Source organism: Oncorhynchus clarkii, chromosome 6 (genome assembly GCF_045791955.1).
Source record: "Oncorhynchus clarkii lewisi isolate Uvic-CL-2024 chromosome 6, UVic_Ocla_1.0, whole genome shotgun sequence".
Taxonomy (NCBI): Eukaryota; Metazoa; Chordata; class Actinopteri; order Salmoniformes; family Salmonidae; genus Oncorhynchus; species Oncorhynchus clarkii.
Window position 1 is genome coordinate 21598246 of NC_092152.1, and position 19351 is coordinate 21617596.

Here is a 19351-nt window from a genome sequence, read left to right on the forward strand (position 1 = left end):
TACGTGAATGCGGTCTCCACGAATATGGTAACATTGCCTTTAAATTTCTATTGTGCTATAAGACGGATCTTCCACGATACGGATTGAATCCAGCCCTGACAATATCTCTGACCTTGGTTAGCAGAGATCAGGCAGCAGCTGACTTCAGATGCTGTATCAAAATCTCCCAATAGCATTTCATTTACATTGTTATAAAATAGGGAAATGGCTTATTGTCATTCTTAACAGAATGATGAATGTAGAATAATTCCAGATTCCAGTTATTTTAATAACTAGGATATCTTTGGTGTAGAAAAGTTTAGGATCCAGCTGAAGGATTTAAAAAAAAGGAATCAGAAATGAGCAGCAGTATATTAACTGATCAGAGATGTGAAAAAGGGATCGGAAGCAGAGCCCTTAGTTTCATGATATATACTGTAAGTCTATACACAGTGAGAGTTATGGAAGTATACCCAGCAAATGGTTGTAAAATGACCTTCCTTATTTCAAAATCACACCATGATTATGTAACAAATACACATATTTGCACAACTATTCACATCAACTATGTACATTTCAATAACAAAACATGAATATGTCCAAAGAGTTTCATAATGTTGTCCAGAGCAACGTTGAAGGCACAAGTGAAACAACACTAAAGGAGGGGAGAGCTGAACATTGAAATAGGGAAGAAAACTACATTTCACACTTAAGATGTTGAGTTTGGTCTCAATAGAATCTGAGTGAAAGTGTACATCATAACATTCAATATAGCTATTTAGAGGAATGATGGTGAAGTATAGGATCTACAGCCCAGGGCCCTTTTTCCCAAAAGCATGTTAAGGCTAAATTCATCGTTAGGATCCTATGGTTTTAACGAACTTAACATGCTATTAGGAAACCAGGACCAGTTCTACTGCTACTCCAGTTTGTGGCATAATCCACATTTACAATTCAGTCTATCCAGATATAGTATAACACACTACAAATCAATTCAAATTATATGGACTAAATTCAGCTTAATCTCACAAATATATTTGTATAACTAAACTACCCAAGTGTTCACACTAGCTTGCCCTAATTTGATGCCATACAACAGGAATGATGACAAATGATAAGGAAAAAAATAGGAAAACTGACATTCTTTAAAGATAATAGCAGCAGTCAGTCAAACTCAAGGAAATTCAACAATAAGTGCTTGTTGTCCCCATACACAAAAAGGTGCACAGTATGCAAGTAAACTAGATTGTTCTATGCCTGACATGATTTTAACATTAAATATTTTTTTATATAAATAATTTCTTAAGAATGTGATTGAGAAACTGGAGAGTGACATGACACAGGAAGTTTCATCCCAATGCTATGTCATTTCCTGTAAAGCCCATTAATGTGTCACCTCCACTTCCTCTTGGGCTTCTGCCTAAGACAGCTTGGAGTTCAGTCACACTCATCCCATTCTCTAGTGTTGGTGGATGAAATAACCACAATGAGCCAACTACACAGGTTGGCTGGCTCATGATTTCCACTCTTCCTTCAGAGTAAACAACCCATTATCAGAGGACAGACAGACTCCGCACCAGCAATGTGGTGAGAACAGAGAACATTTTAAATAAATATCAAGGCTACCGTGCCTCTATCTCACCCTAGCACTGCTGTCATTCCACCATGGCTATTACAATCATTTAACGAACAATGAATTACAGCCTTTTTATTTTAAATTTGCAGAGTTTTGGAGTTGGGAGAGGGTAAACCAACCCAAACTTGAGTCACAGATATATCAAAATGAGCAATGAGATATCTTGGTGTTAGCCAAGCCCTGAGCTGTGATGTATTTCTGTATCTACACTACTGTTCAAAAGGTTGGGGTCACTTAGAAATGTCCTTGTTTTTTTTTTTTTTTTTAAATAACAGCACATTTTTTTGTCCATTAAAATAACAAATTGATCAGAAGTACAGTGTAGACATTGTTAATGTTGTAAATTACTATTGTAGCTGGAAATGGCTGATTCTTTATGAAATATCTACATAAGTGTACAGAGGCCCATTATCAGCAACCATCACTCCTGTGTTCCAATGGATTAGCTAACACAACGTGCCAAGTTTAAAAAAAACTCTTATGCAATTATGTTAGCACAGCTATAAAAATGTTGTGCTTATTAAAAGAAGCAATAAACCTGGCCTTCTTTAGACTAGTTGAGCATTCCTGGTTCGATTACAGGCGCAAAATGGCCAGAAACAAAACACTTTCTGAAACTCATCAGTCCATTCTTGTTCTGAGAAATGAAGGCTATTCCATGCGAGAAACTGCCAAGAAACTGAAGATCTAACACAACGCTGTGTACTACTACCATCTTCACAGAACAGCGCAAACTGGCTCTAACCAGAAAAGAAAGAGGAGTGGGAGGCCCCGTTGCACAACTGAGCAAGAGGACAAGTACATTAGAGTGTCTAGTTTGAGAAATAGACGCCTCAAGTCCTCAACTGGCAGCTTCATTAAATAGTACCCGCAAAACACCAGTCTTAACGGCAACAGTGAAGAGGCAACTCCGGGATGCTGGCCTACTAGGAGGAGGTCCTCTGTCCAGTGTCTGTGTTCTTTTGCCCATCTTAATCTTTTATTTTTATTGGCCAGTCTGAGATACGTCTTTTTCTTTGCAACTCTGCCTATAAAGGCCTTCATCCCGGAGTCGCCTCTTCACTGTTGTACACCTATGCAGCTGTACATAGTCCATCTGTAAATAGCCCACCCAATTTACCTACCTCATCCCCATACTGTTTTTATTTATTTACTTTTCTGCTCTTTTGCACACCAGTATCTCTACCTGCACATTACCATCTGATAATTTATCACACCAGTGTTAATCTGCTAAATTGTAATTATTTGCCTACCTCATGCCTTTTGCACACAATGTAAATAGACTCTATTTTTTTCTACTGTGTTATTGACTTGTTTATTGTTTACTCCATGTGGAACTCTGTTGTTGTCTGTTCACACTGCTATGCTTTATCTTGGCCAGGTCGCAGTTGTAAATGAGAACTTGTTCTCAACTAGCCTACCTGGTTAAATAAAGGTGAAATAAAAATAAAAAATGTAGATATTCCATAAAAATAAATTGGCCGTTTCCAGCTACAATAGTCATTTACAACATTAACAATGTCTACACTGTATTTCTGATCAATTTGATGTTAATTTAAATGGACAAAAAAAGCTTTTCCTTAAAACAAGGACATTTCTAAGTGACCCCAGACTTCTGAACGGTAGTGCATGTATCCCGTTGACTTGGCTGGTGTATCGCTCACTCAGCAGAAGGCCAGATGGGCAGGGGGTGGGCCTCTGTGTTGAACACATACTTGTCCAGACTGACCAGCTCCGGGTCATCTGAGAACAGCAGGTAGAAGTACTTGAGAGTCTCCCCCAGGAAGAAACTCTCCATCTTGTCCCGGGGGCTGGGGTACTCTGGGTCCCGGACGTTGTTGATGGATGTGTAGCCACCAGTAGAAACCTGAAGGGAGACAGACCAATATAACACACGCTAGAAGAGAAGGATCTGTAATCTCTGGGGAAATACTCACTCAATAACCACAGACTGAATATCTCATTGCATTTCTCTGTAGCCTGGTTTCAGATCAGTTTGTGCCGTCTTGCCAACTCCTATGGTCCTTGTCACGTCAAACAGATCTGAGACCAGGCTGGTTAATTTACTAACAGTAGTCTAGGCTGGGTAGTGACTGTGTTCTCTCACCTTGGTGTACTTGTTGAAGTTCTGGAGGATCTCCCAGCCCCAGTCTCTGTACTTCCTGTCCTTAGTGAACCTGTACAGATAAAACAAGCTCTCCACCGTCTCAGGGCGAAGGAGGTTGTGTCTGTCTGCAAGCTGAGAAGAGGACAGATAGACACACACAAGAAACAATCACATAGGAAATTGACCATATCCATGAAAGATTTCACAGCAGTAAAATAAAAGGGTCAGAAACCCAACTATACTTCAGTAGTATATTGTTTAATAATATCTCTGCAGGGTAAGTGCACACCCCTGTATACCCACCTTGACGTCTACATCTCTGATGCTTCCCTCGTGCATGTTGAAGTGGACGATCTCAGGGCTCAAGCCAGTCTCCATCTGGGCATACATCTGGTAGCAGGTCTCCATCAGCTGCTTGGCCAGCTCCATGTGGTCGGCTGGCAGGCCGTGGTGGGCCCCTAGAGCCAGGGTCCCAGGGAGGAAACACACGAGGTGGTCCTGACATACAGGGTTGGGGAGTCAGTGGAGCAATAGAATGTCCATGTTGCAGAATAGAGCCCACAATCTTTTAATGGAAAAGACTGGAACTACAGCTGGTTAGGGGTTGACAGCCTTGCTTGACTCATCAAAGCGATAATATTTAAGTATTGGGTGAAACTGGGCTTCAAATGCCCAACCTTAAACAGGGTGCAAACCTCCCTCAAAGAAAATCTTGAGGTTCTGTTGATTTAGAGAAAACATCAGCTCTTTCACCCACACTCATCTGGTGTGCATAGTTCGTATACTAACCATTTTGGGGCTGAACTGACCATGGGACAGCTCCCCTACGAAGGTCAGACTGTTAGGAGATGACTTCTTAAGCAGGTTCTTCTTCACTCCCTCTAGGGCCTGCAGGTAATCCTCCAGCAATCTGAAGAACACAGTCACAGCTTTACAGCCAAGCACTGGAAAACACACGTACAGACACAGCATTACAGGCAAACACACGTACAGACACAGCATTACAGGCAAACACACGTACAGACACAGCATTATAGCCAAACACACGCACAGACACAGCTTTACAGCCAAGCACTGGAGAACACACGTACAGACACAGCATTACAGCCAAAAACACGTACAGACACAGCATTACAGCCAAACACACGCACAGACACAGCATTACAGCCAAACACACGCACAGACACAGAATTACAGCCAAACACACGCACAGACACAGCATTACAGCCAAACACACGCACAGACACAGCATTACAGCCAAACACACGCACAGACACAGCATTACAGCCAAACACACGTACAGACACAGCATTACAGCCAAACACATGCACAGACAGCATTACAAGCCAAACACTGGAGAACACACGCACAGACACAGCATTATAGCCAAACACACGTACAGACACAGCATTACAGCCAAACACACATACAGACACAGCATTACAGCCAAACACACGCACAGACACAGCATTACAGCCAAACACACGCACAGACACAGCATTACAGCCAAACACACGTACAGACACAGCATTACAGCCAAACACACGTACAGACACAGCATTACAGCCAAACACACGTACAGACACAGCATTACAGCCAAACACACGTACAGACACAGCATTACAGCCAAACACACGTACAGACACAGCATTACAGCCAAACACACGTACAGACACAGCATTACAGCCAAACACACGTACAGACACAGCATTACAGCCAAACACACGTACAGACACAGCATTACAGCCAAACACACGTACAGACACAGCATTACAGCCAAACACACGTACAGACACAGCATTACAGCCAAACACACGTACAGACACAGCATTACAGCCAAACACACGTACAGACACAGCCAAACACACGTACAGACACAGCATTACAGCCAAAAACACGCACAGACACAGCATTACAGCCAAACACACGTACAGACACAGCCAAACACACGTACAGACACAGCATTACAGCCAAAAACACGCACAGACACAGCATTACAGCCAAACACACGTACAGACACAGCATTACAGCCAAAAACACGCACAGACACAGCATTACAGCCAAACACACGTACAGACACAGCATTACAGCCAAACACACGTACAGACACAGCATTACAGCCAAACACACGTACAGACACAGCATTACAGCCAAACACACGTACAGACACAGCATTACAGCCAAACACACGTACAGACACAGCATTACAGCCAAACACACGTACAGACACAGCATTACAGCCAAACACACGTACAGACACAGCATTACAGCCAAACACACGTACAGACACAGCATTACAGCCAAACACACGTACAGACACAGCATTACAGCCAAACACACGTACAGACACAGCATTACAGCCAAACACACGTACAGACACAGCATTACAGCCAAACACACGTACAGACACAGCATTACAGCCAAACACACGTACAGACACAGCATTACAGCCAAACACACGTACAGACACAGCATTACAGCCAAACACACGTACAGACACAGCATTACAGCCAAACACACGTACAGACACAGCATTACAGCCAAACACACGTACAGACACAGCATTACAGCCAAACACACGTACAGACACAGCATTACAGCCAAACACACGTACAGACACAGCATTACAGCCAAACACACGTACAGACACAGCATTACAGCCAAACACACGTACAGACACAGCATCAAATCAAATCAAATTTCATTTGTCACATACACATGGTTAGCAGATGTTAATGCGAGTGTAGCGAAATGCTTGTGCTTCTAGTTCCGACAATGCAGTAATAACAAGTAATCTAACTAACAATTCCAAAACTACTGTCTTGTACACAGTGTAAGGGGATAAAGAATATGTACATAAGGATATATGAATGAGTGATGATACAGAGCAGCATAGGCAAGATACAGTAGATGGTATCGGGTACAGTATGTACAAATGAGATGAGTATGTAAACCAAGTGGCATAGTATAGTATAAAGTGGCTAGTGATACATGTATTACATAAGGATACCGTCGATGATATAGAGTACAGTATATACGTATGCGTATGAGATGAATAATGTAGGGTAAGTAACATTTATATAAGGTAGCATTGTTTAAAGTGGCTAGTGATATATTTACATCATTTCCCATCAATTCCCATTATTAAAGTGGCTGGAGTTGAGTCAGTGTCAGTGTGTTGGCAGCAGCCACTCAGTGTTAGTGGTGGCTGTTTAACAGTCTGATGGCCTTGAGATAGAAGCTGTTTTTCAGTCTCTCGGTCCCAGCTTTGATGCACCTGTACTGACCTCGCCTTCTGGATGATAGCGGGGTGAACAGGCAGTGGCTCGGGTGGTTGATGTCCTTGATGATCTTTATGGCCTTCCTGTGACATCGGGTGGTGTAGGTGTCCTGGAGGGCAGGTAGTTTGCCCCCGGTGATGCGTTGTGCAGACCTCACTACCCTCTGGAGAGCCTTACGGTTGAGGGCGGTGCAGTTGCCATACCAGGCGGTGATACAGCCCGCCAGGATGCTCTCGATTGTGCATCTGTAGAAGTTTGTGAGTGCTTTTGGTGACAAGCCGAATTTCTTCAGCCTCCTGAGGTTGAAGAGGCGCTGCTGCGCCTTCTTCACGATGCTGTCTGTGTGAGTGGACCAATTCAGTTTGTCTGTGATGTGTATGCCGAGGAACTTAAAACTTGCTACCCTCTCCACTACTGTTCCATCGATGTGGATAGGGGGGTGTTCCCTCTGCTGTTTCCTGAAGTCCACAATCATCTCCTTAGTTTTGTTGACGTTGAGTGTGAGGTTGTTTTCCTGACACCACACTCCGAGGGCCCTCACCTCCTCCCTGTAGGCCGTCTCATCGTTGTTGGTAATCAAGCCTACCACTGTTGTGTCGTCCGCAAACTTGATGATTGAGTTGGAGGCGTGCGTGGCCACGCAGTCGTGGGTGAACAGGGAGTACAGGAGAGGGCTCAGAACGCAACCTTGTGGGGCCCCAGTGTTGAGGATCAGCGGGGAGGAGATGTTGTTGCCTACCCTCACCACCTGGGGGCGGCCCGTCAGGAAGTCCAGTACCCAGTTGCACAGGGCGGGGTCGAGACCCAGGGTCTCGAGCTTGATGACGAGCTTGGAGGGTACTATGGTGTTGAATGCCGAGCTGTAGTCGATGAACAGCATTCTCACATAGGTATTCCTCTTGTCCAGATGGGTTAGGGCAGTGTGCAGTGTGGTTGAGATTGCATCGTCTGTGGACCTATTAGGGCGGTAAGCAAATTGGAGTGGGTCTAGGGTGTCAGGTAGGGTGGAGGTGATATGGTCCTTGACTAGTCTCTCAAAGCACTTCATGATGACGGATGTGAGTGCTACGGGGCGGTAGTCATTTAGCTCAGTTACCTTAGCTTTCTTGGGAACAGGAACAATGGTGGCCCTCTTGAAGCATGTGGGAACAGCAGACTGGTATAGGGATTGATTGAATATGTCCGTAAACACACCGGCCAGCTGGTCTGCGCATGCTCTGAGGGCGCGGCTGGGGATGCCATCTGGGCCTGCAGCCTTGCGAGGGTTAACACGTTTAAATGTCTTACTCACCTCGGCTGCAGTGAAGGAGAGACCGCATGTTTTCGTTGCAGGCCGTGTCAGTGGCACTGTATTGTCCTCAAAGCGGGCAAAAAAGTTATTTAGTCTGCCTGGGAGCAAGACATCCTGGTCCGTGACTGGGCTGGGTTTCTTCCTGTAGTCCGTGATTGACTGTAGACCCTGCCACATGCCTCTTGTGTCTGAGCCGTTGAATTGAGATTCTACTTTGTCTCTGTACTGGCGCTTAGCTTGTTTGATAGCCTTGCGGAGGGAATAGCTGCACTGTTTGTATTCGGTCATGTTACCAGACACCTTGCCCTGATTAAAAGCAGTGGTTCTCGCTTTCAGTTTCACACGAATGCTGCCATCAATCCACGGTTTCTGGTTAGGGAATGTTTTAATCGTTGCTATGGGAACGACATCTTCAACGCACGTTCTAATGAACTCGCACACCGAATCAGCGTATTCGTCAATGTTGTTATCTGACGCAATACGAAACATCTCCCAGTCCACGTGATGGAAGCAGTCTTGGAGTGTGGAGTCAGCTTGGTCGGACCAGCGTTGGACAGACCTCAGCGTGGGAGCCTCTTGTTTTAGTTTCTGTCTGTAGGCAGGGATCAACAAAATGGAGTCGTGGTCAGCTTTTCCGAAAGGGGGGCGGGGCAGGGCCTTATATGCGTCGCGGAAGTTAGAGTAACAATGGTCCAAGGTCTTTCCTCCCCTGGTTGCGCAATCGATATGCTGATAAAATTTGGGGAGTCTTGTTTTCAGATTAGCCTTGTTAAAATCCCCAGCTACAATGAATGCAGCCTCCGGATAAATTGTTTCCAGTTTGCAGAGAGTTAAATAAAGTTCGTTCAGAGCCATCGATGTGTCTGCTTGGGGGGGGATATATACGGCTGTGATTATAATCGAAGAGAATTCTCTTGGTAGATAATGCGGTCTACATTTGATTGTGAGGAATTCTAAATCAGGTGAACAGAAGGATTTGAGTTCCTGTATGTTTCTTTCATCGCACCATGTCACGTTAGTCATAAGGCATACGCCCCCGCCCCTCTTTTTACCAGAAAGATGTTTTTTCCTGTCTGCGCGATGCGTGGAGAAACCTGTTGGCTGCACCGCTTCGGATTGCGTCTCTCCAGTAAGCCACGTTTCCGTGAAGCAAAGAACGTTACAGTCTCTGATGTCCCTCTGGAATGCTACCCTTGCTCGGATTTCATCAACCTTGTTGTCAAGCAAGGTTACAGCCAAACACACATACAGACACAGCATTACAGCCAAACACACGTACAGACACAGCATTACAGCCAAACACACGTACAGACACAGCATTACAGCCAAACACTTGGACCAGTACCTCCACCAGTCCATGTGTACTGCTCTGTATAAAAACACTACTGGCTTGACAAAGGAATATGGCTAATAACTGTACAAATACTGAGAAACATCAGCTGAATGGTACTTTTACTATTATTGTTTGATAAGTGTCCCATAGAATCTAGTGTCAACGCCAACTGATAGAGCACTGAGCCAATGAAATAAAAATACAATTTCAAACAAGTACTTTAAACATAGCACAAGAACCAAATCTGTCCTCAAGCATCAAAGTCCTCAAGCTGCACTGGGTCTGTGAGAGCTGTTCCAACAGAGGATAAATGTTTTATAAAGTAGCTCTGAAGACCTAGTTGTGCATGAAGTTAAGCAAATATTACCAGACAGTCATGAATAGTCTTGTGCACAGCCTGATACGGCATACAGCCATTCAGCCACATCCACACAGAATTGCAGGTAACAGAGAGATGGGCTGTTTAAGTCATGTCAGTTACATCAAGGGAGCTGAGGAGATCAAGCTTAGGACTGTCAACCATGACAGCAAGCTAAAACAGCGACAACTCTGCTGCCTGCCTCCAGTACTTAGCAGGGAGCCTAGACAAGATGAGTAGGAATCTAGTGGCTAGACCTGACTCTGTGAATTAGTGTCAGCCTCAACCCCATGACAGCCTCGAGAAAAGTAGACAGGAAAAGTGTTTAGAAAACCCACTCCAACTCACTCTGTCTCTTTCTGGCCTCCCTGTATCCACTGTTTAAGGAGGTATTCGTAGTAGCTATCTGCTCGTGCGCCCAGGGTGAAGACCCCCAGATGGGTGAACTGGCCGCTGTTGGTGTTGATGAACATGGGGACGAGGCCGTCCTGCTTCCCTTCCAGCTTGTGGACTTTTTGCATGACCTTATCCACTGCAGCCTGGATGAGAAAGGAGGTGGGGGGGGGGGGGGGGGATATGTAAGTTAAAGCTAGAATCCGTAAATGAATCACTAACGAAGCAGTCACCCTGCTTCTGTTTTGGTACAAAGCTGAGGAATGCACCTAGGTAAATGTAACCACTCAAATTCATAGACAGAGCTATGGATGCAAGGAAAATTGTTTTAATCATGTTGAGGATATACAGTGTTTGTTTACTTCTTTATGTACAAACATTGGAGTAAAACAAGCTTATATTTGGGGGTTCTGATGGAATAATAAGTAAGACATTTATAAGTTATCTTTTTCAATAATCAAATTACGTATACATCATTAATCTATAAGTCCAGAAATTGATGTAGCAACTAAGGATTCTATCTTAAAGTGTTGTCAGAGATTATTGATAAAGTTCTGTGGAATCAAACGTTGTCCAGAAGGCTGACATTAATTGAGTCCTTTCACTAGAACATTGCTTGTGAATATTACCCGGTAGCGTGTGTCCTGAGTGAGGCGACTCAGCTCCCTAAACTCTAGCTGGATGCTGGTGACCTCAGCAACAGTGCTGTCCGACGTCCATCGAGGGGGGTGGGCCGTACCCTTCCCAATGTTCACATCTGAGTAGGGGATCTTGGACGGGGTGTTGAAGGCAGGCATTAACCTCGTTCCTATATCTTTCTGCAAGGTCATCAAAAGAACAACAGAACAATATCAATATCATTCCCTAGCCAGACCCCCTCCCACAGAAAAACAAGTTATTTCACGAAAGAACTCATAAGACCTAGCAGTATCCCATGAAAAGGTCTCAGAGGCAGAAGGAGTGGAAGAGGAAATGTCAGAGGCCCAGCAGCAGTAACAGTAACAGCCAGCTCTCTGTCTGCATGTCTCTCTGTCTGCATGTCGCTTTGTCTGCATGTGACTCACAGCCTTGTCCAGGAACAGAGCGTCTCCAGTCAGATGGTAAGTGCTCAGCAAGCCGCCCAGGATACGGATGGTGCTCTCAAAAAGGTTCACATCAACGTTCTTATTGAAGGAGAGCTCCGTTGACACCCAGGTCTTAGCCTCCTCAAACTCTGTCCAAAAGAGACCAACCACAACTTTAGTGGTCTAACTCCATGTAAACTCTATGATATAGCAGATACAAAGAAGAGTTGGATCATGAATATAAGTAGCATTTTCCCTATATGCATTCAGCAGTGGCGCTGCCAAATTAAATAAACTATTTATATAATAATATACGGTATATAATTATAATGTAATATACTGTAATATATGATTTAAATAATAATATACTGTATATATTTTATTTTGGGGGGGAGGGGTAATTTTAGGGGTCGTAAAAAAAATCAGTGTCAACTTAAAACGACTAAAACCAGATATAAAGTATGTTGAAAAGATAATGGAGATACATATCTTTGATCACATTTCTGTCAGCCCCATGGCAAAATGTGTAGAATTGCAGGAAATTAGCTTTAAAATGGTCAAATGTTCTCTCTGCTCCATGGCAAAATGTGTAGAATTGCAGGAAATTAGCTTTAAAAACATCTAACTTTGCCATCGCTGCTGTAAAAAAATCCTAGGGGAAACACTGAAGTACCTTCTCTGAGGTTGAGGATCCACATGGTGTCCAGTGCATCAATCAGGGTCAAGCCCAGGCCAAACCACTCTCCATAAGACTTAGAGATGGGCCTCAGCTCATCTTGGCCCCAGGCAAACTCTTTGTATCCCTTCCACGCATGTCTGAAAGCATCTCGTACTGCCTCAAGCCTATCGAATTCTGAAACACACACGCCAAGATAATTAACTACCATCTAAAGAATTGTAAATTAATGACTTCTATTTCAAATAACTAAATCTCTTTCAGACCATGCACATTTCCTCTCAAAGCACTAGTTGCCCTCTATCAAACTCTTGTTAATGGTCATGAAGGGTGGGCTATGGAGGGTTTGCACACACACACACACACACACACAGTACAGACCTGGCTCGTGTGAATGGTCCCCTTGCTCAACCGCTGGGACTGCCACCTTGTTCTCTGCTTCCTTGGCAGTTCCTCCTTCAGTGGCTTGGTCAGCCTCAATCAAGGCCCCACGCCTATTAAACACACATAGGTGCCGGTCAAGATGAGAAGACCAGAAAACATGTTTATATGTTTGGAACAGAGTTTTAGTTTCTATTCAGAGTACTCCTCACCATCGCTTCCCTAACCCATGCATGCAATAAAGGCTTATGTATCAGAGATAAATTGACTTTCATTATCCATTAGTCATCTCCTCTGATTAGAGACTAGTCTTACTTAACAAGTGGCTTCTCTCCCTTTTCTTTGTCAGCTTTCTTTGCTTCTTGAATTGGATTCTCCTCCACCTGGATGGCTGCCCCGGTGCCTTTCTTTTGCAGACGGTTCTGCAGGCCGGGTGGCCCCCGCTTGTGGGGTGGCCTCTTCTGCTTCTGAAGGACAAGACATGTTAAGGGAAATGCTTCAAAAACACTGCTTACTGAATGTATCACTGCACATATCTCTCACAGCCAAAGGCTAGCTTTAGTATTAGAGGAGTGGAATGTACCAACCTCTGAAGGTGGCTCTGGTACTAGTGGTTGGTTCTGTTTATCCGACTCAGGTAGGACCTCAGGGATGACCAGTTTCAGAACATGGCCCTCATCTTCCTTCACAACAACAGTAAGGCCTGGGAGGTACATAGGGAAGGATGTTCAGTCTCTGGTGCCTCAAAAACAGAGTCCCCACCACCATAACAATTAGATTTTTTTGCTGGCCTTACCTCTGAAGTGTTCTGTGACAGTGGGGTAAGTGGCAATCCCACAAACTAACATGAGAGCCACGGTGAAGAGGATGAGGTTGCGCTGCAATCTGGATAACTGTTTCCATTTCTGTGGAGAAATGGGTGCAAATTGGATGAATTAGAAAATGACAAAGCAGTAAGCAGAGTAAATAACACCAAAACTCAGCTACAATTGATTGCACCAGCTTGTCTGTCAGGAGAGAGTCACACGAAGAAAGAAATCCAGAAGAACCACTGTATGTCACACAGTGCAACATGTCTGATCAACTGTCAGTACCATGCTGCTACGTACTATACAGAGGCACTGCATTGTCATATTCTTCGGATAAACATCACCATCCTGGTGTCATATCTCCACAGATTGACAGTGACAGGTCTGAGCTAGTCATTTTCTGTTGGAGTGACAATCACATGATATTATGGATATGATGATAATTGTGTCTCGGGGCATTTTTTCCATTCAAGTTAGTAAACCATTACAAATGTCATGCTATATTTGCGGTATAAAACATTCAGTGGGATATATAGTATAGCCTATCAATCAACTGCAAAGCATACATAGTAAGTCATCAGATCAGAGTTTGTGATTAAGATAAGTAGGTTGGTTGACTTCCTTCAGCACTCACTCACCCTCCAGCAGGACTGTCTTCTCCACTGTTTGTTGTTATAGTTGCCACTTCCAGTGAAGGTTAAAGACACAAATTCCTTCCTTGATGGTGAGTGCATGTCTCCAGCCTACCCCACAGTGAAGTCATAGACTCTATGCTAGAGGAGGAAAGTAGGCTGCAAATTAGAAATGACAGCAGAGGCAACACAAACTCCCTTCTCTAATTATACAAACTCAACTGTAGAGAACTGTGCTTTATTAGACCAAATGACTTTCAATATTGAGGACACATAAATAGGACTAAATGTTTGTAGGATATAGCATACAATTATGATTGTTTCAATTGACAAATAAAGCATAATATTCTTGAAAACAAAGCAATGCAGTTTCATTTACAAACCTTTTATTGATAATAATGACATGTTTGAAAATATTCCTGTCAATCACAGCCAATTATGGTTAGTTAGTACTTGACTGGTCCTTTTTTGCTCAGTTGGTAGAGCATGGCACTTGTAATGTCAGGGTAGCGGGTTTGATTTCCGGGACCACCCATACGTAAAATGTCACAACGCTTTGGTAAGACGCTTTGGATAAAAATGTCCGCTAAATGGCATATATTATTGTTATATTTACATTATTGTCACGGTCTTTCCTTATTTGCAGCCTGCCAATTGACCTAACTATTGAAAATATTGCTTACATTTGTTCCCAAACAGGTCAAATTAGCTTTGAAAATAAAGAAATGACTTTTAAGATACTGTATGCCAGCTGACGAGAGGTAGCTAGCAGATTGTCAGATTATCTCTCTAGTCACCCCCAAAACCAATTATTTCTTTGGCCGCCTCTCTTTCCAGTTCTCTGCTGCCAATGACTGGAACGAACTACAAAAATCTCTGAAACTGGAAACACTTATCTCCCTCACTAGCTTTAAGCACCAACTGTCAGAGCAGCTCACAGATTACTGCACCTGTACATAGCCCACCTATAATTTAGCCCAAACAACTACCTCTTTCCCAACTGTATTTAATTTATTTATTTATTTAGCTCCCCATTATTTTTATTTCTACTTTGCACATTCTTCCATTGCAAAACTACCATTCCAGTGTTTTACTTGCTATATTGTATTTACCTTGCCACCATGGCCTTTTTTGCCTTTACCTCCCTTCTCACCTCATTTGCTCACATTGTATATAGACTTGTTTATACTGTATTATTGACTGTATGTTTGTTTTACTCCATGTGTAACTCTGTGTCGTTGTATCTGTCGAACTGCTTTGCTTTATCTTGGCCAGGTCGCAATTGTAAATGAGAACTTGTTCTCAACTTGCCTACCTGGTTAAATAAAGGTAAAATAAATAAATACAAAAAATAAATTGTCACAGGCTAATGTGATGCTCAGGGTAGGTACTGTTTGGCGTAGGGACACACTCTTCATGCATCTATTACTGTAGTTAGGCTTAGTTTACCTGTATTCTATAGCTTTAGTGGTGTGTTGTATACATTTCGTAATCCGGACATAAACGAGTGCTCAGCTGGTTCTCAACACTGTGTGCACCCATATGTGCGCTGAAATCAACAGCCACCTCGTTCCCCTCAGCAGCCTCCACTGGTTCCCAAACTTTTTTTCACTCGGGCCCCCTTTCAGCATTGGGGAACATCCATTCATTGGGAAGGCAGATCAAGTGTTTCTTTTCAAAAGCAAATCACTTTTGCATGAGAAAACACAAAATACTACTCATTACGTCACGTTTGTGCGGAGCAGACTGTGGGCTTTGAACAGTGCACCTTGTTCATGCCAGGGAGCAGCCCGGTTCCAAAATGAACGCAATCAACTTTCACCCGGTGCAAAACGCATACACGGTTCAGATTAATCAAATCCCCTCATTGAGACAGGTGGATGACCACCCCAAAGTGCTGCATGCCATGATGACACGGTTGTTTTGATCAATGAGAACATTTGAATTAGACAAGATGGCTGCGTACACATTGTTGGAGCACTTGGCACAAAACATGTATTTTAATATCGGAGCATTTTATAAATTCAAACAAACCACTTGCAACTGGACACGGGAATTTTAGAAGATACATGTTTGGCCCCAAAAAAGGCTGGTCGAAAATGCTCTGTGCTTCTCCAAACAGTACCTATCCTGTAACCGCTACTGGAGCGTCACATTAGCCCGTTACAATCTGCTAGCTAGAGGAGACTATGTCTACTCGCAACAGCTGGGATGTATTCATTACGGAAACCGTTTACCGTGTAAGAACCAAACGGGAGCAAAACAAGAGTTTCTATTGGACAAATTCAGGCAGGTCCCTCCCCGTTTCGTTCCGTTTAAGAAACGTTATCCAACAGAATCTGCGTAATGAATACGCCCCTGATAATTACGACTGAAAACATCCTCGCTAACAAAAACAATGTGCAAGCTAACACAATCAAAACGTATACTAAAATAAGACGTTGAATTTAGAAATAAATGTACTTTACCTTTTATTCAACAGTGTATGGTATCTCGTGCTCTTCAGAGCTCACAATTCCAATGTCCTGGATCTTGAGCGAAGCTTGACCGATTCACAAAGCGACTATAGGCCGAGGCATTACGAGGCCTACAGCCTAAAAACAAGCAGTTACACGAGTAAAGTTAATTTACTACAAACGATGAGCATGTCTAACAGGAAAACGGCAAGTGTTCGTTTAAAATGATTGCATACCTTGAAGAGAACAATTCTCTACCCAAGAGCAGCAATGCAATATTTATACATGCCACGCGCTCAGTGCTAGAAAAAGTAACCTGACCGAACAGAGCGGAAGCAACAAAATACATTCGTTGATACAAATCTGAGGATGATACATTGTAAATACACGCCTTTCTCTCAAATCAACACTTCGTCCGATTACTTTTAATGAAACATCAGTAGTTAATTTTCATTCGAATCTAGTCAAATCACATCGTTTTCAATTGTTTCAAGTTTTACTGAAAATAAAATAGCTTATTTTCAAATGGTTTGGGTGCTCAATAAATGTAAATGTGTAATATTCCATATGACAATACCAATTCATTAGGAATGAATTAGTACAGTCCCTTCATTTATTCATACATTTCCGTCTAACAACAAAAGTACTATTATCTCGGGGGCACAATACAAAACATGAGAATATGAATGATTGCTATTTATTCAAACTTAAAAAGAAAAACAACAAAGAAAATGGCCAGCATATAAATTAAGTAAATCACACAATTAAATACATATCTTGAAACAAAGATGAAACTGAAGAAAAAATGTAAAAACACATTATTTTTTTTACAGTACTGCATTGTTCCTCTGTATCAACAGAAATCAAAACATCACAATTTCACAAATGGTAGAAATGGTGATTAGGTTACTGCATCTATCAGGTGATGCAATAATGCATACAATATTATCACCAGACAGAATTCATTGTCATAGTTCCTAATAATAGTCAAAACCAAGGGATCAATATTGGAATGTTTCTTAGTTTCTAACTGCAGATGTAAGGGTATAGTGTGTATATAAGAGTGAGCACGGAGCTCATAAAATAGAGATTTTAGCTATGTCTCCAATTTGGGACACATTGTTAAATTGCAGCAGTGAAGGTTAATGTGTAAACCACAGTGCTCTTCATCAAGAACATACCTGAATTAAGTATGGGTAACGTGAAAAAATAATTATAGCAACCTTTAGCATTTAAAGAAACCTTGGTCATTTAAACCAATTACATAAATAAGCATGTTTCAATATCACCAGTGAAATCAGTGTAAACAAAAATACAAAGATAATTTCTCTCAAGAATATCACTGGCCTCTGAAAATGGATAGACTAACCAGTTCATATGTGTAACTGGTCAACCTTTGGATAGAGAAGAGACACTTTTTCCTGTTGGTTGGTACGTCTACTTTGTCTTAGCAATAAACAAGAATGTCATGAGAAGAGGAGAGATGCTGATGTCTTTCTCTGTATCTGTTTCTCTGGGTCATTTCCCCCCACTGGCTGGTGGTTGTCTCATTGTTGTCTCTGCTTTTATCAGTCCTTAGAGAGTGTCTCTCTTCCTTTAGCTGAAGCACACAGGCCCAACAGTGAATCCAAACTCCTGTGTGAGGTCACTGCTGCCGAACACTGCCAGATCTCTCAGGGGAAGCAGATCCAAGTCCTCACTCTCAAACTGGAACACCGCCTCACGACGGCCTCCGGAATGCAGCTCCTCAGAGGGCTGACAAGAGAAACACAAAGGACATTAAGTATTGAAGTGACTCTCTTCACCATCTCTCAACAGCCTTCCCTCCTCACCACCACCACCACCACCACCACCATAATCTAATACAGTACATGGTAATCATTATAGGGTAGTGTAAAAACATACCACACAATCTTGTAATGTCCCCAGGTAACTCTGTCTTTGTGTGTCTGCCAGGAACTTCACCTCTCTTTCGCCTGGTCCCTGTATGTTCCCAGGCTGGCAGGAGTAGGTGATGTTCTGACTGGTGAGCCTGCTGTTCAACCTCAGGAATCTCATCTGCACCACGTCGGGTCCTAGATACTCAAACTGGGAGAGGGCATGGAAGGAAGGAAATCAAACCAGAAACACAAAAGCATTTCATTGTACTGTGTACACCACATGTATCCTTTGCATATGACAAATAAACTTTGATTTGATTCGATTTGAGAATCATGATTGGATTTGAGGCTTACCTGAAAGCCTTTTTCCTTTGAACTCAACCAATGAAAGGAGTTATTTGTCCCAGAATCCTTCAGCCATGCTTTTACTGGCACCTGAAGTTCGAATGTATTTCATATGTTATTACAAACATTTAGCATATGTTATTACCATATTATATAAGATCTATGGTTCAGTGGGTCCCAGAGCCAGAAGTGTGTGTGCAAGTACCTGAGGCTGGAGCGGAGACAGACAGGTCTTTGGTGCTGCAGTGAAGTCACAGTACACCAGAAGGGCATCAGCTGGGCTGCCTTGGTTAGGATCAATGTAATACATCCCTGGAACATGTAACAACCTTTACATCAGAAACTGAGCAGGGTTCCATCTCTCTGCTGCTGTACAACCGCTCCCACACAAATCCAATATGCATATTGTACATTTAAGATGCTTTGAAATATCTGATACCAATATTGTGGTATTAGCATATAACAGAGAAGTCTTCACATTGTGGAAGAAGCCCATACCGTTAGTGAAGTTGGGCTGGGAGAGCCAGAGCTCCAAGCAGGTGGTAGCCGGGTGTTCTTTGGTGCCGTCTGGTGGATCTATGAGCAAGTGCAGTTCTTGGTGCAATAAATCCAGCAGAGTCTGGATCAGGAGGTAGTTGGGCTTGTCTGACAGGTACATGAGGTCCTGATCAGACAGGGGGTGAAACAAGGAAGTGTTGTAATAAAAATAGTTATGGCTAAATTTGCTGAA

The 19351-nt window shown here is 42.9% G+C and overlaps 2 protein-coding genes across 4 annotated transcripts; both read right to left on the reverse strand.

Moving 5' to 3' along the window:
- Positions 1-2590: 2590 nt before the first annotated feature.
- Positions 2591-16796, reverse strand: LOC139410778 (mannosidase, alpha, class 1B, member 1b). Of its 3 annotated transcripts, XM_071156273.1 has the most exons (15): positions 16633-16743; positions 16409-16534; positions 13947-14081; positions 13296-13404; positions 13087-13202; positions 12815-12966; positions 12500-12612; positions 12116-12295; positions 11443-11591; positions 11008-11196; positions 10334-10524; positions 4512-4632; positions 4026-4220; positions 3723-3854; positions 2591-3482 (listed from the first exon to the last, which is right to left on the reverse strand). In XM_071156273.1, exons 3-15 carry the CDS (start codon positions 14040-14042, stop codon positions 3276-3278), a joined length of 1950 nt encoding a protein of 649 aa, XP_071012374.1. In that variant the 5' UTR covers positions 14043-14081; positions 16409-16534; positions 16633-16743; the 3' UTR covers positions 2591-3275. The 3 variants fall into 3 exon arrangements, with proteins under 3 accessions (XP_071012374.1, XP_071012373.1, XP_071012375.1); XM_071156272.1 differs by having other exon boundaries at positions 16409-16796; XM_071156274.1 differs by lacking the exon at positions 16633-16743 and having other exon boundaries at positions 2593-3482; positions 12815-12963; positions 16409-16592.
- Positions 16797-17131: 335 nt separating this feature from the next.
- Positions 17132-19281, reverse strand: LOC139411961 (collagen alpha-1(II) chain-like). The gene is made up of 5 exons (XM_071158729.1): positions 19120-19281; positions 18827-18933; positions 18631-18711; positions 18302-18484; positions 17132-18151 (listed from the first exon to the last, which is right to left on the reverse strand). The coding sequence occupies exons 1-5, from the start codon at positions 19277-19279 to the stop codon at positions 17993-17995; spliced, it is 690 nt and encodes a 229-aa protein (XP_071014830.1). The 5' UTR covers positions 19280-19281; the 3' UTR covers positions 17132-17992.
- Between the last annotated feature and the right edge of the window lie 70 nt (positions 19282-19351).

Coding starts and splice junctions, on each gene's coding strand:
- LOC139410778 (XM_071156272.1), bottom strand. CDS start 14,042: ATGCACTCACCATCAAGGAAGGAATTTGTGTCTTTAACCTTCACTGGA. Junction 11,592..12,115: donor GATCCTCAACCTCAGAGAAG/GTACTTCAGTGT, acceptor TCTTTTGGACAG/AGTTTGAGGAGGCTAAGACC. Junction 11,197..11,442: donor CTCTGTTCCTGGACAAGGCT/GTGAGTCACATG, acceptor ATGACCTTGCAG/AAAGATATAGGAACGAGGTT.
- LOC139411961 (XM_071158729.1), bottom strand. CDS start 19,279: ATGTACCTGTCAGACAAGCCCAACTACCTCCTGATCCAGACTCTGCTG. Junction 18,934..19,119: donor CCAGCCCAACTTCACTAACG/GTATGGGCTTCT, acceptor TACATGTTCCAG/GGATGTATTACATTGATCCT. Junction 18,712..18,826: donor TGTCTCCGCTCCAGCCTCAG/GTACTTGCACAC, acceptor TTCGAACTTCAG/GTGCCAGTAAAAGCATGGCT.